Below are 16,815 nucleotides of genomic sequence, written 5' to 3'. Positions count from 1 at the left end.
CTGTACCTGTGGGTCGTTCAGATGTTGCAAACTCCCCTTTGTCCCAGCCCCTGTGGCCAATGGTCAGGCTGATGGGAGCTGGAGTGAAACCAGAAGCGGGTGGTGAGTTAGGGCAACTCCACCCTCCAGACTCTGGAATCACTGTCGCTTACCTGGACAGAGCTGTGGGGACACTGTGATTGGGTGGGTGCACTGGCAAGAGAGCTGGTACACCCACTCAGCCCCAACTGCAGCACCACCAAGCCTTCATAACATCATTCCCCTCACAGAGGTACAATTTCCAGAGGGATTGTTTAAAAGGGTATATAAATTCAATAAATAATATTTTATTCTGCAAGGGGAGCAGAAGTCTCTTTTCTCAGCACCCTTTACAAATTACAGTTCCCCTGATAAGCTATGACTGTTTAAAGTGGTATGAGACGGCTTTAAATCTATAGTGCAGATGGAGTCCTGATTAGTGACAAGAAACACAACCATTCCACTCTCAAGCTCATGCCATTTTGTGAAATTTTGGATTTTAGCTCTTTGAAGACTGTGCACTCTCCTTTTCAGGATGTCAACACACACACACACACACACACACACACACACACACACACGAGAGAGAGAGGGGGGGGTTAACCATCTATACAAAAGCATCCTTAGCAATGCTGCACTATTTCTGAATATTTATTTAGAGTTATGTGGTATTCTTATTAATTCTTTAGAGATTGTGTCCTCCCCACCACCGCAGTACAGATTCAGTCAGTGGGTTTTGTTTAAGTCATGAAATAGTGGTCTAGTATCTGCTGCAGCCTGGCTACTGTCCCTTCTCCCCATGAATTATGTTGGGACTCACACACCTGCCATTGACAACAACTTTGGGGTTTGTCTAAGATGCACAAACTTCTGGGTTTTCCTTTGAAAAAAAGCTCAACACTATTGGGGTCCTCATAAAAAAAGCTTAAACCCTAGTTTAAAGGTAACTGGGGGATGTTTTCGCTGATTGTTTACAAAAGCCCTTATAAAGCATCAATGTGATTTGGTATAGAAACTCACAACGGTGATTAATTTATAGGACTCTGCCTATGCTTGGCGCTTTGTAATTTGCTGCTGGCTATAAGGTTTGTGTGCAGTCAAAACTAGGCTCTGATCAATCCTGTTGGTTTCAGTGGGAGTGATAAGCAGCACAGTTCTATGCATGTTCACTCAGATGCATGCCCCACTGTCTTCACTGGGGTTTATTCTCAGGAAACCGCAGATAGAATTGCAGCTTAAGTCTCCAATTGATACCAGTAGGAGTTTGAAATATATAACTTGGGCTGTTGCTATGTGTTTATTGGTCACAACAGTTATTTGCTGGCGCAGGAGAAAATTGATCTTGCTCTGTTCTTTTGAAAGCTCATGTGATGGCAGAAGTTCCACAAATACAATATAGTTTATCAGCAAACTGAGTCTAGATCATCTGACTCAAGGATTATTTTAAAAAATCAGTGAGAGTTTCCTGTTGGCTTCGGAGTGCAGAAAGTTCTCCTTAAAATATATTCCGACATTTTATCCAAGTGATTCCTAATTAGCTGGCAGACAAATGTCCCACTGCACCACCAGCAATAAGTATTGAGGTAATTCACATTAAGAATACAGTCTGAAGCAATACAAAGCATCCTACATTCTTTTTTTGGGGGGGGGGGAGAGACTCGAGGGTGGGGAACTAAACTTTAGATATTTCTTATGCTTTTAATGTTAAGGATTGTGTATGTGTATGTGTTAGCACTGAGAAAATAATCTCTTCCATCCATTAATAAAGGAAGAGAGGGAAAGGAGCACTTATACCCAACTGGCAAGAGTCCGTCATTTGGCCTTCGGAGTATACAGACTGCATTCCAAAGCTATGATCGAACACAGCGGCTGCAATTTAATACAAAGATGCACAAACTCCTAGGCCAGAGTTAACTAAAAGGAAAATAAGTAAACGGGGATGTGAGAGAGTTGCTTAGAACCTCTTACACTGTTTTTGTTTTTCACAGGCTTCCTTCACTGCCTGAGCCCAGCTGCTTTTAGAATGAAAGATCTTCTGACAGCAGACAGGCGCAATTTAAAGCACTCACAGTGCCTGTTTGATTCGAAACAGTTATGGAAATGCAAAATGATTCCGTAGTTGAGATGATGCTCTGCCTGTCCCACAATGCCAGGTCCTCCTGAGGTTTCTGAACTGGATATCGTAGAATGTTTAAGCAGCACACACTCGCAAGTTGCAACATTGATCACGAAATATATATCATATATTGTACATTTGACATGACAGAGAAAAGGGAAAGGAGAATCAGCAGAGAATCAGTAAATGTTTCTGGAGATCAGTTAGCCCTACCTGATAACCATTTCAGACATGCTATTTTTCTATGTACAGTGGTACCTCAGTTTAAGAACAGCCCTGTTTACGAACTATTCGATATAAGAGCTCCGCAAAACCAGAAGTAGTGTTCCGGTTAGCGAACTTTACCTCGGTCTACGAATGGAAGCCAAACGGTGGAAGGGCACCGGCAGTGGGAGGCCTCATTAGGGAAAGCATGCCTCAGTTTAAGAATGGCTTTGGTTTAAGAACAGACTTCCGGAACAGATTAAGTTCATAAACCAAGGTACCACTGTACATTTCCTTCTACGTACATTTTCACGTATACAAATGATACAAATGTTCCTTTTTCATGACTCTGGATAAAGCAATCTTTACTTTTATTTATGAGGACTATTTATATACCGCTTGACATATTAAAGCGACCCTGCTGCTATGTGGACCTGCCGAAACAAGGCATTGTAGATGTGGCAATTGCTCTGCTATATCATGAAGCCGATAGAAAGACAGTTGTGTTATTTTTGTAGAGCTTCATTCACAAAGTACTGAAGTATAACATCTGAAATGTTGTCCACATTAGCTGGCTTACAGTCAGATTTTGACAAACTAATTACTCAGTCGCATGACAAAGCATCTGTCTCGAAATGCACATCTGGTGGTGTTCAAGCTTTGATCTCAAAAGAACTTGACTGAAACATTTTGTTTCTTCATTGCTTTAAATCACCAACTCCATTTGGCAATAGTGCCCGTAACTGAGGTTCTACCTAATATGAAGGAATATTTTGACTTATGTAAACAGTTGTATGTATTTTTCTTAAGAATGGGTGTGTTGCTCAGATTTATAATGGTAGCTTTTTAAAATGCCTGTTGGTTCAAAATGGACTGGACATTCGGATTCATTTATGATTATACATTCAGATAAATAATTATTTCTTTGGAAAACACAAATGTATCAGTGCATCTTTCCCTTGTGAAAAAATTGGTCATCTAAAAACTGGAGCTATTGAATTGTTCAATTAGATTAGTCGTCTATCTGCCCTCCCTTCTTACTGAAATTATGCTAAAATAACTGGGATATCTTAAACTTATATCATCACTGTTATAGCAGAAGACTCCGGATATTGAGGCAACATTGAAACTTATTGTGCTACAAGGCACTTGCAAGAAATGCAAAAGGATATTGTTTTCAGTAACACTATGGAAGCAGCTGAGGAAAGCATGGAAACTGCTGACCACAAAGCATCATCAAAACCTCTTTGTAAGCTCACATAAAAGTTTTCTGACAGTTTTATTGACAGTGAGGGTGTCAGTTTTGAAGGAGGGAATGAAAGAGAACTAGAGCTCAGAAAGCTTGATGACATTGTTCTTGACCATTGCACTCAATGAATTGGAAAACAGATTCAAGGAAAGAGACAATACTGTTATAGTAGCAAGTCTGCAAGCATTACAGGAATGATGACAACTTGAATCTACTGTGTGAAATATTGCACAACTCAGATAACTGTAAAAAGCTAGGAAAATTAAAATGGGAGCTTGAGTTGGTAAAATACTGTATTGAAGACAGACTATCATTGGTACAATTTGCAAATGAGCTCACAAAATACTATGTTTCTTGGACTTGGTCTTTTGGTTGAGGCTGCATGGATAATTCTAGTGTGCTGAAGTAAGAATCTACGATTCCACCCTAGTCTGTTTCTCCTTACAGTCACCAGCTGGATGCCTCTGGAAGCCAAGCATGGCATAGTGTTGATGGTATTGGCCATTGTCATTCCTCCACTCTCAGTCCTGTATACTCATCATACTCAGCTGAAGGTAGAGAGGTGCCCAAGACATTCTGTGAGGTTCTGATGCTCTGGAGTAAGGGACCCTATAAAGGATGTCCAACAAGCATAATCTGGACCTACAGGGAAGTTATCACAGCTGTTTGTTGAAAGTGGCTGCAAGAAGCCCCCTTCCTTCCTGGAAATGAGGGATTGGTGCAACAAGGTACAAGAAGAGGATGAGTCACCATAAGTGCGAGCTGAGTTTACTTAAGAGAAAGACAGTATTCATATGTTGACCTTTGCAGCCAGATCAACAGCTGCAGAAAAGGCTGAGAAATGGGTGGGGAGCGGCATGAAGCGATCAAGTCAACTATTTTTTTAAGTGAAAATGAAAACCTTTCTTTTATAGAAAAATAACTAGAAGCATAGTTTCTCTCTCTTTGTATTAACGTCTCCTCCAAAATCCAGACTTCAGATGCAACACTAAAAAAGGGTCACTTTCTAATGGGGCATTTCCCTAGCAAACACATGGCCCCAACCATGCATCTTCTGAGAGAACAGTGTGTGTGTGTGTGTGTGTGTGTGTGAGAGAGAGAGAGAGAGAGAGAGAGAGAGAGAGAGAGAGAAAGAGAGAGAGAGGAGGGAAGTTGCAGGGATATATGCTTAGCCATTACTGAGCCACCCCATTTTCTCCAGCAATTGCTCCCACTCCCCCACAAAAAAATCACATTTTCATCCCATTTACACTTTCAGTTTTGGAGCCTGACCGGGATAGAGAGAAAATATTAGAGATGGCTTGGGAAAACATTTGCAGGGGAAAACTGGCAAGCAAGAGAATGATTCACCTTCCCTCTCCTACCAGCTGAATTCCCCCTGCCTTTGACTTACAAGGGAGGAAAACATGGGGCTTCTTCTCATAATCCTCACTGGGTGACCTCGGGCCAGTCGCCACCTCTCAACCTAACCTACCTACCTCGCAGGGTTGTTGTGGGGATTAAATGAGGAGAGCCCAATTACTGCCATCTCAAACACTAGAGGAAATTATTGTTCTTCCTGAAATAACGAGATTGCAGCCAACCACATGGGAGCTGATTCATTTGGCCTGCACACAGTGCTGGCATACCAAGCCAGATAATAATCATGTTTTTCTCAGTATTATTGTAACCATATTAGTTGGTTGAAAAATGTTATACAGTGGTACCTTGGGTTAAGTACTTAATTTGTTCCGGAGCTCCGTTCTTAACCTGAAACTGTCCTTAACCTGAAGCACCACTTTAGCTAATGGGGCCTCCCGCTGCTGCCTCGCCGTCGGAGCACGATTTCTGTTCTTAACCTGAAGCAAAGTTCTTAACTTAAGGTACTATTTCTGGGTTAGTGGAATCTGTAACCTGAAGCATATGTAACCCGAGGTACCACTGTATTAATTTATTACACAAAATAATACAACTGTAAATAATATTTCCTTAAAATGAAATAAAAACAAAGCAAAACTTCCTTGTCACTTTTATTGAATTAACTTCTATTTGAGGACATACTGTTGAGTTCTGGAGAATTCTTCATCAAGCAGCCAACTGTGAGATTTTAGTTTGTGTTTTAACAGTGGACTGGAATAAGGGGGTGTGGGGGGGTGTCATTTTATGCTCAGTCGCTTCTCACCGGCTTTCTTGCGCTGCCACCCCACTCTCGGAAGAAGTGCTGGTGGTGGTCAGGCCTTCTTCTGCCTGGGACCTCAGCTGTCTCTCACGCTCCCTTCGGCGCCGCTCTCTGGCTGCTTCCTCCTCGTCCTCCACACTCCATTGCGCCGTCAGCCTATCGATCACAGAGAAAGAGAAGTCAGGTGAAGCAGAGGTATGTTGCTATGTTCAATGGAGAAAATACAAAGCTCAAACCACCATGTGCAGCACAGATCCTCAACTGTCATAGCTCAGTGGAAGAGCATCTGCTCTGCAGGCCAAAGCTTCAGTCCCCAGCATGTCCAGGAAAGAGAAAGAGACCCCACCTGAAGCCCTGGAGAGCCTCCAGTGCCAATCAGGGCAGACAATACTGAGCTAGGTAGTCCAAGGCAGTATAAAGAAGCTTTCTAGAAAATGCCAACATATGAAAGAACACTTGGTGAACTCAGGCTGACACAAAGGGCTTGCTGGGTTGAGCAGAGACCTTACATCAGCTTTCCAGGTTGGGGAGGGGTAAGGAGTTTGGTGGTGGTAATAATAATAATAATAATAATAATAATAATAATTCATTCATTCATTCCTTCCTACCTACCTACCTACCTACCTACCCTGCCCATCTGGTTGGGTTTCCCCAGCCACTCTGGGTGGCTCCCAACAGAATATTAAAAACACGATAAAACATCAAACATTAAAAACATCCCTAAACAGGGCTGCCTTCAGATGTCTTCTAAAAGTCAGATAGTTGTTTATTTCCTTGACATCTGATGGGAGGGTATTCCACAGGGCAGGCACCACCACCAAGAAGGCCCTCTGCCTGGTTCCTGTGACCTCACTTTTCGCAATGAGGAAACCGCCAGAAGGCCCTTGGAGCTGGACCTCAGTGTCCAGGCTGAACAATGGGGGTGGAGATGCTCCTTCAGGTATACTGGGCTGAGGCCGTTTAGGGCTTTACTGTTCAGCACCAACACTTTGAATTGTGCTCAGAAATGTACCAGGAGCCAATGTAGGTCTTTCAGAACCGGTGTTATATGGTCTTGGCTCCGAGGTAAGGTGCAAATGCACCAGCACAGCCAATCCAGCCCTGCTGGTGGAGCATCTGCCCAGCATAAACCTTCCCTCCCCTTCTTGGTAAATAACAGCAGTTACCTGACAGGAACCTAGCACAATAGCCCCACTCCCACCCCCGACCAGCCACTTTGTGTGCTGTATTGCTTCTGAGGCACTGTGCTGCACAGCAATTGTCTTGATCATAAAATTAGCTGTAGTGGAAGCCCATCGCTAATGTAGCTTCTACTCTAGCAACTCTATGCACAGCTAGCTGTAGTATTCCTACCTCTAGTGTAGTGGAAGTCAACCTTATTACCTTTCCAATAATATTTCAATGGAACTCTTGCACCAGCACTCCCTTTACCTGGGACACAAGCCAAGTTTGCTGGGCCTTACCACTATCCCTTTGAAATATAAGGCATACCCAAACCAAGAGCGTGCTCAGCTAAAGTATGCTTCGTGTAGTTCAGCTTGACAAATTACTTGGTTTGTTCTAAGTGATATGTTTGTGCCCCTTTTCAAGAGCATAGATCCTCCCAAAGCAGAGAATCACAGCAGAACTGTAAAACATTACCAACTACACAATTAAAGTAAATGCACAATTCATTTAATTAAATATAAAGGAAGCAGCCTATGATAGGAGTACACGTCATGGAACTCGCTGCAGCTTACTTGTGACAGCATACATTCAACATGTAAAACATATTTAGCCAAATGAAATGCATCCTTTGGCATTTCATTAGAAATGCAAACCATCTCACAAAGCACTGTTACCATTTAAAGTGCTAGTGTGGAAGCAGAAACCCTATCAAATAAAAGGAAAGAAGTATCCAGTCTCTGCTTGATAGTCTTCCTCATTCTCCAATTTATTCTAGCATATTCTAGTAGCGCGCAGGCTACTGGGGAAGAGACTGCAGCCATGTTGCTTCTGCCTGGTTATTTTGCTGCTGTGTCTCATTGAGATAAGCCACGTTTTGGCTTAGTGTGTTGCACAAACCTGGGCTGATATTTTAGCTCTCCTGGGCAAACCAAGAACTGTAAACCAAGAACAAACATTGGTTACAGTTTATAGCTAGAGAAAGCTAAATCACAAGCCTGGGTTGAGACAACAATCTAAGTCAAAACATGGCTTAGCTCAGTGTAGCACAGCAGCAAAATGAGTGGGGAAGCACAACGCAACCACAATCTCCTCCCTAGGAGCCTCGGCATTCGCGTGCAGCCATGGCGCATCTGTCACAAATAAACTTGAAAGCCTCCTCATCACCTCATTCACTTGCCAGAGCAAGGAAATTCCATCAGTTATCCTTTTGCTCTGGCAGATGATGTCATCTAGATTTCACAGAAGGGGCGGGGTGAGACTGGGTTTCACATCCCTGTTGCATCACCGCACAAGTGAATTCAGCCCCTTGGGCTATTAGAGGCAGACTTAAACTGAGATTTAAACGAGAACAAAGTAAATTGAAACTAAGTGAAATAGACGACACTCAGAAAATGCTGATTCTGACAGGGAGAGAGGCCAAGAAAAGAGCTGAAAAGCCTGGGCCGCCATTCAGTCTCCACGAGGGAGGGAGAATGGTGAATGGTGAGGGACTTTGACATGTTTTCTTAGAAACATAGTAATTTAGTCAGAATTCCTGAGCCAAGCTGTACCATTGCTACAAACGGAGTGGGTGGGTGTGTGAGAAAGTTGGAGGAGGACACCCAGTGCTATCGTCCCGCAGGCCTCCCGAACCGACTCTGCTACATGCTGTTTTTCCTTCCTCCCCAACAGAAGATTAAAATTTTGACATAAAACTCCTCTCAGAACATCCCAGCCACCAGATAATAAAATTCTCTGTCAGCAGAACTACCCCTCAGATCCCAGAGGGAACGATAAGGTTTCCGTAACATTCCAACATGGGTGATAACATGGGTTCTGGTGCCAGCTCCTTTTAGCAGCAGACCACGCTGGTTTCTGCAAAACATACCAGCAGGATAAAGGCCTGCGTGCAAAGCCCATCAACCAACCAGCATTTCTTAGCCCAAAAAAGCAATAAAAGTGCAGGTTCACATATTTTAATTTTTAAGATGAGGGCCAGCAGAGAAGGGTCTTGCAGTGGTGCTGCTTACTAGGAGATAGAGGGGCAAGGCAGTGGCAAGGGCGGTGCAGCACAAATTTAGTTCATTTAACAAAGTCAATACACGGCTCGATTGTAGCAAAGCCTCTAAGCAGTTTACAAGAGATACTAAAACTACCAGTGTTCCCCCCCCCCTATTAAAACAGTTTAAAAAATTTAAAGATAATTAAAATGAACAGTAAAAGAAGTTATAACACATGTCTGGATAGGCTTGCCTAAACAAAAATGTTTTAAGCAGGTGCCGAAAAGAATACAGTGGTACCTCAGGTTAAGAACCTAATTCGTTCGGAGGTCTGTTCTTAACCTGAAACTGTTCTTAACCTGAAGCACCACTTTAGCTAATGGGGCCTGCTGCTGTCACTGCACCACTGCTGCACGATTTCTGTTCTCATCCTGAAGCAAAGTTCTTAACTCGAGGTACTATTTCTGGGTTAGCAGAGTCTGTAACCTGAAGTGTATGTAACCTGAGGTACCACTGTACAGCGAAGGCATCTGCCTGATATAAATCTGCAGGGAATTCCAAAGTGCTCCAAATGCAATTGTGCAGTCAATCCAGCAACTTTGTTGTTGTTTTTCCCCCATAATAATTTATTAAGATTTTCACATAGAAAAAAGGAAAAAAGAAAACACAAGAATCAAAAAGAAAAACAAGTAAAAACAAATAAAAACAATTCCATTTTCATAATATTACTTACATTCGCTTATTTCCCAGACTTCCCCACACCTCCCCTCTCTGTATTCCAATTCAAATATTTAATCAGCAAATCCCTTCCCTCTGTCTTGTCCTTATCTTTATCTTAGTGTATTATACCTTAAATTCTTCATCTTTTTAACCTTCGAATTTTCTATTCTCCTTCACCACATTATTACTACAATCCAGCAACTTTGAACCACTTCACCTCTGCCTCACACACCCCTTCCCAAAAGCAGCAGCAACACGACTGACCCAGGGCCAGATGACCACTGCCACCCCACCATGCTATCGGCAACTGTTGAGGGCTACATCTCACATTGCTTCAATGTGGAAGGAACATGGAAGCAAAATCCCATACCTGTATGGCAGGAGTGCTGTGTAAATGCCAGTCCTCCCATACTCCCCAACCTCCCCTATCTGCTCATAAATGAGAAGTATAGAAGTGAAAACATGCAGCATCCCTACCAAAGGGGCACACTTATTTTTCCAGTGCCCCTTGGCAGGATGTGGGGGCGGGAATAGGTTCAGCTGGTGGGTATGGATCCATTGATTGTCTCTGATGTCAGCAGGGGAAAAGCAGATGTCCTCTCCATGAGTCTCTTGGCCTAGGTAAAATAGGATCAACCCAGTTGCTGCCTGCAGATGACAGCTTAGAGAAGGCAACCCAGGATGCAGTGCTCTTCATCAGCTGGACTCTGCTGTAGTACTGGGCTGTAATCCTTCTCATTTATGACACCAAAAGCCTGACTGTTGCCCAATGCTCTTTACATTAAAATGTGGGTGGGGCAATGTGTGTGTGTGAGAGACAGAGCTGGCACAAGCAGGGGATGGGTCAGAGCCCAAAATGGATAGGCCACTCCTTTTTTCTCTTTTTCTGCTACCCCTTTTCTCTTCCTTCATCTCTGTCAGCGCCCTCTTCCCTCCCCCCCCCTTTTCTGTTGCTTCTCCTTCCTCCCCTCTCAGAAGGAACGTGTGAAATGGACATGCTGACATTTTGAAATCTGGATTTGGGCATCAACACCAGTGGGCCAAATACCAATGTCATTTTCAAAACTGAAATTTGAAATCCAAATGTAAATGCAAAGCAAAGTTGATTTATTAAATCCTATCGCAAACCATCTATCCAATATTGTCAGATAACATGTGCTACTACATGTCAGCTGTCAGCTGTGGCCAAATGATGACTGCTACTGTAAATCTGCAGCTAGAGACTGTCAAATGTTGATTGATGCATACCAAATCATGGCATATGCTCTGTTGACATCATGACAGCTATCAAATACCAGCTTCTACAGGTCAAATGTATGTGTTTGTTATTTAATTATCATTACCATTTATAGGGGATGCAGGTGGTGCTGTGGTCTAAACCACAGAGCCTAGGGCTTGCCGATCAGAAGGTCGGCAATTCGAATCCCTGCGACAGGATGAGCTCCTATTGCTGGGTCCCTGCTCCTGCCCACCTAGCAGTTCGAGAGCATGTCAAAGTGCAAGTAGATAAATAGGTACTGCTCTGGCGGGAAGGTAAACGGTGTTTCGGTGTGCTGCTCTGGTTTCACCAGAAGTGGCTTAGTCATGCTGGCCACATGACCCAGAAGCTGTCTGCGAACAAACGTTGGCTCCCTCAGCCTTTGAGCGAGATGAGCACACAACCCCAAAATCGTTCGTAACTGGACTTAACTATCAGGGGTACCTTTACGTTTTTACCATTTATAGACCGCTGTACTGTCTACAAGATCTCAAAGCAGTTGACATACACGACAAGCACGAAAAACCACATCAAGTCATTCATGTAACAAAACAGGGGTCCCAGGTATGGAGGGGCCGCGGGGAACTCCCTTCGCCTAGTAACATGGCCAACTACATCCTTGAGCTTCTGTCACCACCTAAGCACATTTTTGTTCATGGAAGCATATTCTAGGATATGTTTTTGTTTCTATTTCAATTTTTCACATTTTATCATATTGTGTTGCTTAATTTTGTTACTGGGTTTTGGAAACCACACTGTGATCTTTTTCTGAATGAAAATATTTAAATAAATGAATACAATCAGAGGAGGGACACAATTGGATGCAACTCTATATATAGATTAGATAGACACAAACACACACACAAGTATTTCAGGGTAAACGGACACTTTCTTTTCCCCTTTCTGCTTTCTAGCTTCACCCCATAACTTTGAGCTTGGGCGTACAGACCCAAGAACAAAGACAGCAAAACTGTCAGATGCATAGACCTGAGAAACCTCTATCTTAATTCATTCTGCGCTCATATTTACTGTTTTCTCCACAGTTTCCATGGAAATAGTTGTCTAGGCCCTGGCAAAAAGCCAAAGTAGTGTGCTCTTTTTTTTTTTTTTTCTAATACAGTAATCTAAATGAAGTCATTCATGGACTTTCCATCATGACCCCTGTCCCATATGTATGTGACAATACTTGGCAAAAGGCCTGATTCAGAAACACTCTTAATCCAAAATTTTCCAGCTTGCCCCGTTCCAGTAGGAAGAGAAAGTCACAATTTTGGTAGATGTATTTGGGATCTTCATTTTGTTTAAACTGAGCTTTTTCCAGAATGTCAAACCAAGGGTTTAAAATTGGAATTGCAACGCCCCTCCCAGATCTAGCTTGCATCCTTGCCCTGGATTAGACCACTGGGAGTCCATTAGGAACGTTGTAACAGGCATTTATATTGCCATTGTAGCCTCCTTTCGCCGCTCCCTTTGTTTCTCAGTTGGATGTGACTAATTTTCTCTCCATGACCTCAGAAGCTCATGATCTGTTGCTCTTTCTTTTGCTCTGGCTGCACGGAATTTAATTGAAGGACAATTACTTCAAGAGCAACAGTAGCCCAGCGACATCGCATACAAAAAGGCAAAAAAAGGATACAGCTACATGCTTGAAAGATAGGCTGCACTAGCGCTCTGCCAAATGGCATCCTCCTGGCAACAATCTCACTCCTACGGTTTCCACCTGTCTCTCCATTATCAGGTTCTTCCTTTTAATTCAACTTCAGTAGCAGAAAGTAGATGTATTCATGTTTGCATTATTTATATGAACGAACCACCAATTGTTGCCAGTTTGGAGAAGTTGCAACCAGCTGACTCAACTCACTACATCAATTCAAGACGGCAGCAGTACCTTTTCCTCAAAAACCACAATTTTTGTGGAGATCATTTTATGTGGAGATGTATGGGTTTAAAAACTTGCTCAAGATTCTTAAAGTGGCATAGTTATCTTTATAGAAATGGTCCTCTGTTTCTATCAAGGGTGAGATGAGTCAGAGTGAAGCATTACAGCTACAGCTGGACAGGAAATTGTGCTTCCTCTGCGATGAAGCCATTTTAAGCCCACTTCAGGTGTTCCTACTCCATGTGATTAACACCCCACGGAAAAGGAAGTGGGGACAAGCTCTCTCACCCCCCATCCCCCTCCACAAGCTGGAAGGTGACTGCTTGCAACAGGGATAAAACAGGTCTGATATTGTTATGTTGTAGGTGAACATATCAGACGACACAGCGATTCTTCAAACAGCTCTTGTTTATTCACAGGCCAGAACAGAACTGAACTGAAGGGTTCAGCCAGCCTGCTTATATAGAATTCCACTACAATGCAACAGTAGCAACTTTCTGTAGCTATCCAATCACTGAACGTCACTTTGAATTCCTTATTTGCATATGTGGACCTGAGTAAAAACTATCTACAGTAACCCCCTGCTGGCCCAGGTTGAGAACTTCAGTACATAACAGATATATTCCTGCATTCAATGCTCTTCCTTCCTCTTTTGGAGGTGTTCTGGCTGCAACAAGGAGCCTGTTCTCCTCTTACAGGCTCCCTGTGATTTTAGAACCCTTGAAAATCAGGGTTCGATGATGAGTGGGGAGTCTACAACATGAGCAGAGCTGGCTCACACTGCAATCACCATCCAACTTGTGGAGGGCAACAAAGATGGCAGAGAGTGCAGGGCAAGGGCACTCGTCCCTACTACCTGCACCACGCTGATATAGGAACACCTCACTAGGACTTTAGTCAAAGGAAATTTATTTTTCTCCACAGCTGTGCACCTCCTGGAATATATATTTTTGCATAGGATTTGTCGATTGGCTTGCGGGTACAATTGTCTGTGGTTCTGAAAATCACGTGGCATTGGCTGGGCACATAAACACATCTGACTGCTGTTATCAGGCACTACACATTATGGAAAGACCTCTCCTCTAAGTTACCCCAGTATTAAGCAGTTGTGGCATGATCTCACCACATTAGTGTTTCCCCAGCACCCACAGAAGAGGCCAAGTGGGAAAATGCTAACACAATGACATCACGCCATAGCTTTCTTCTTCATTTCCAGGAATCCAAACACATTTTTCCCATAATGCACAGTTTCAGCCAGAGATATTCTGGGTGTGGGCCCTAAACTTTCCAATGTTCTGTGCAGAAGGGATGTGGGGGTGTCACGGCTGCTGGAGAGGGAAGAAATATGTGCTGCAGACCCAGTAATAATCCCCCAAGCCTGTAATCATATAAACAAAAGCATACTACTCATTAAGCATGATATATAGTTTGGCATTCTGTATGCAAAAATAAAAAATAAAAAAACACCTGTGGACTATGCCATATATGTATTATGTCTGCATCGTAAGGGATGGTCAAGTGAAAAGCCAAGGAAAAGAATTACATCGAAAACATGTTTTCTTTTTATTTGGCCCCCTTTGCACAATTAGTTATCCTTCTTGATCCACTTGAGTTTCTCAGTTGTTTGCGCTTCCTGGTGAATCAGACAGGAGAAAGAGCTGAAAGAAAGCAATCAACGTCTGAGCCCACATGCACACACAAAGAAACAGCTTCTTGAGTCTTGATTCACTTCTCTTTTCAGTGATAAGAGATGGTAGAAATGTTAGCAGGATTGCAATCTCTGATGCACAAATGGGCATGGAATACAGAGTAATCTAGAGACCTGGGGCTTACCTAGACATAACAGGGCAGCCTCCTCTGTTAATTCTGATAAAGAGGTAGGGGCAAATAGGGGTCTAATTCTCTCTCTCTCTCTCTCTCTCTCTCTCTCACACACACACACACACTATGCACCCATGGATGCGGGGAATCGAACCCTGCTCCCTTCTTCATCTCACTTTGCCTGTCTGCACCCTTATCAGTTAATGCCTGCTCTTCCCCAGCTCAGCACACTTTTGGCATCCAATCTGGGAGCAAAAGTGCCCATGGAGGTAAGATGGGAGAGCCTAGGTTCAGCTCCCCTCACCCTGACCCATCTTTTTGTTGTAAAATGTAGAACTCCAGGACACAATGTGCCTCCCCATCGTGTGTCATGTAACATGGCCTGTATTTTAGTTGGTTGGTTGCTTTGTGGCAGAAGACAAATATGCTACCAAACACAATACACATTCACTGTGTGTCATATCTGAACTGTGGGCATGGGCCTTTCATTCACTTCTCTCTTCGAAACACACTAGAGATGATTAAGGAAAGATATTTTATTCACTTTAAAGAGACGAAGTGCTTACGAATACACAAATACAAAGCTCAAATGCAATTCATGTGGTGTACACATTTTGTATGGAACTGTCAAACCAGAATATCAGCCTAGCCTTGCCATTGGACAAAGCGTGGAAGTCACAAAAAGAGAGCAAATCGCTACTTATTTACTTTATTATCAATTATCAATTTATTATCAATGCATTTTTACTGCAAGGGTTACTATGCTTGGTTACTATGCACCTTAATGCAGGAGTGCTCAATAATAAGGCAGCAAAATTTATTTATTCCTTTATTGTATTTATATTCCACCTTTTTCTCCAAGGAACTCAAGATGGTTCACCGCTTCTCATTTAATCCCCACAACAGCCCTGTGAGGTAGCTTAGGCTGAGAGGGAGAGTGACTGACCCAAGTTCACTCAGTGAGTGGGGATTTGAACCCTGGTCTCCCAGGTCCTAGTCTGACACTCTAACCCAGCCATAGGCAAACTCTGTCCCTCCAGATGTTTGGGACTACAATTCCCATCACCCCTGACCACTGGTCCTGTTAGCGAGGGATGATGGGAATTGTAGTCCCAAACATCTGGAGGGACAGAGTTTGCCTATGCCTGCTCTAACCAGTATACTATGCTGGCTTGGATCAACTCTAATTTTACATATAGTCAGCAAGGGTTCCTGCTTGAAACACCCTGGAATTCCTTGTCTATGTAGACAGAGGTTGGTGCAGGATCAAATAATCCTGAGATAATTATGTTTGAAGCCTTCTAGATTCTTTGTGTAAACATGTTTCAGAATTCATCAGGCACTTGCTTTCCTTGCATGTGTATTTTCGCTGTATTTTAATACATTTTTTTTAAATTTTAGTTTCTATGTAAATGAGAAAAATGCAATTATATGCAGGTTTCACCCAAGCAAGCACTTCAATAGCTGCTTACAGACAATTCCACTAGTTTACCTTTAGGGTGTTCTGTAATCTCCACACTCATTGCTATTGCAATGCTATAAATGATTTCCTCAAGTAAATGCTTTGTAGAGTGGCTTCCTTGGTGAGGAAGCCAAATGAATAGATTACAACAGTTACTGGGGCATTTTACACTCATTAGCTAACCAGCATAGTAGAATTAGTTCCATATATTAAATTCCTGAAATAAATAACCCCCTCTAGTATATCATTTCCTTTTTAAATGGATGGCTAAATGTATTTTCTACACCAAATGTTTCCCAGCAAATGCGCAACACTCCAGTGGTGCTGTGCAGACACAGGGAATAATTTAACCTTGACGTCCTCTGGCTTATCTTCCACCTGAAACTCTTTCGCCACAATTTGTGTCCACCTTTCATAGTCTGACTCCAGCCCCTGGCTCTGACAACTTCCCCAGTGTCCTAATGTCATATTAAAATGTCACACTGTTCATGTGTTGCAAGCTCCTGGCAGTGATTTCCTGGTATGGAAAAGGGAAACAACGATAGGTTATGTTTTTAGGGACTCAGACCAAACATTGAGTCTCTGAAGGCATGAATTTATTACAAAGCATCATTAACTGTGTCGGAATGTGCTCAGATATTTATGGTACAAGGGGGTGGCTTAACTGTATGACCCTTTTGTATTTCTAGTTCGGTAGTACACAAGATAACAGTCACATTGTTATGTGGAACAAAACAGAGCATCCCCCCCCCGCCCCCCAAAAACCTCCACAGGGAGCATCTTC

At 42.9% G+C, this 16,815-nt stretch overlaps 1 protein-coding gene across 2 annotated transcripts in view; it reads right to left on the bottom strand.

Annotated features, from left to right (window-relative positions):
- Positions 1–16,815, bottom strand: part of LSP1 (lymphocyte specific protein 1) — a 76,580-nt gene that overhangs the window by 22,090 nt on the left and 37,675 nt on the right. For both annotated transcript variants that reach the window (XM_083425180.1, XM_083425181.1), the window contains exon 2: positions 5,749–5,901. In XM_083425180.1, the coding sequence (XP_083281306.1) occupies positions 5,749–5,901 (153 nt within the window). The remainder of the gene's footprint in view (positions 1–5,748; positions 5,902–16,815) is intronic.

This window comes from Podarcis tiliguerta, assembly GCF_965153285.1.
Source record: "Podarcis tiliguerta genome assembly, chromosome: 1".
In the NCBI taxonomy this organism is placed as follows: domain Eukaryota; kingdom Metazoa; phylum Chordata; class Lepidosauria; order Squamata; family Lacertidae; genus Podarcis; species Podarcis tiliguerta.
The sequence above is the reverse complement of the archived record's forward strand: the minus strand, read 5'-3'. Positions and strand labels throughout refer to the sequence as shown.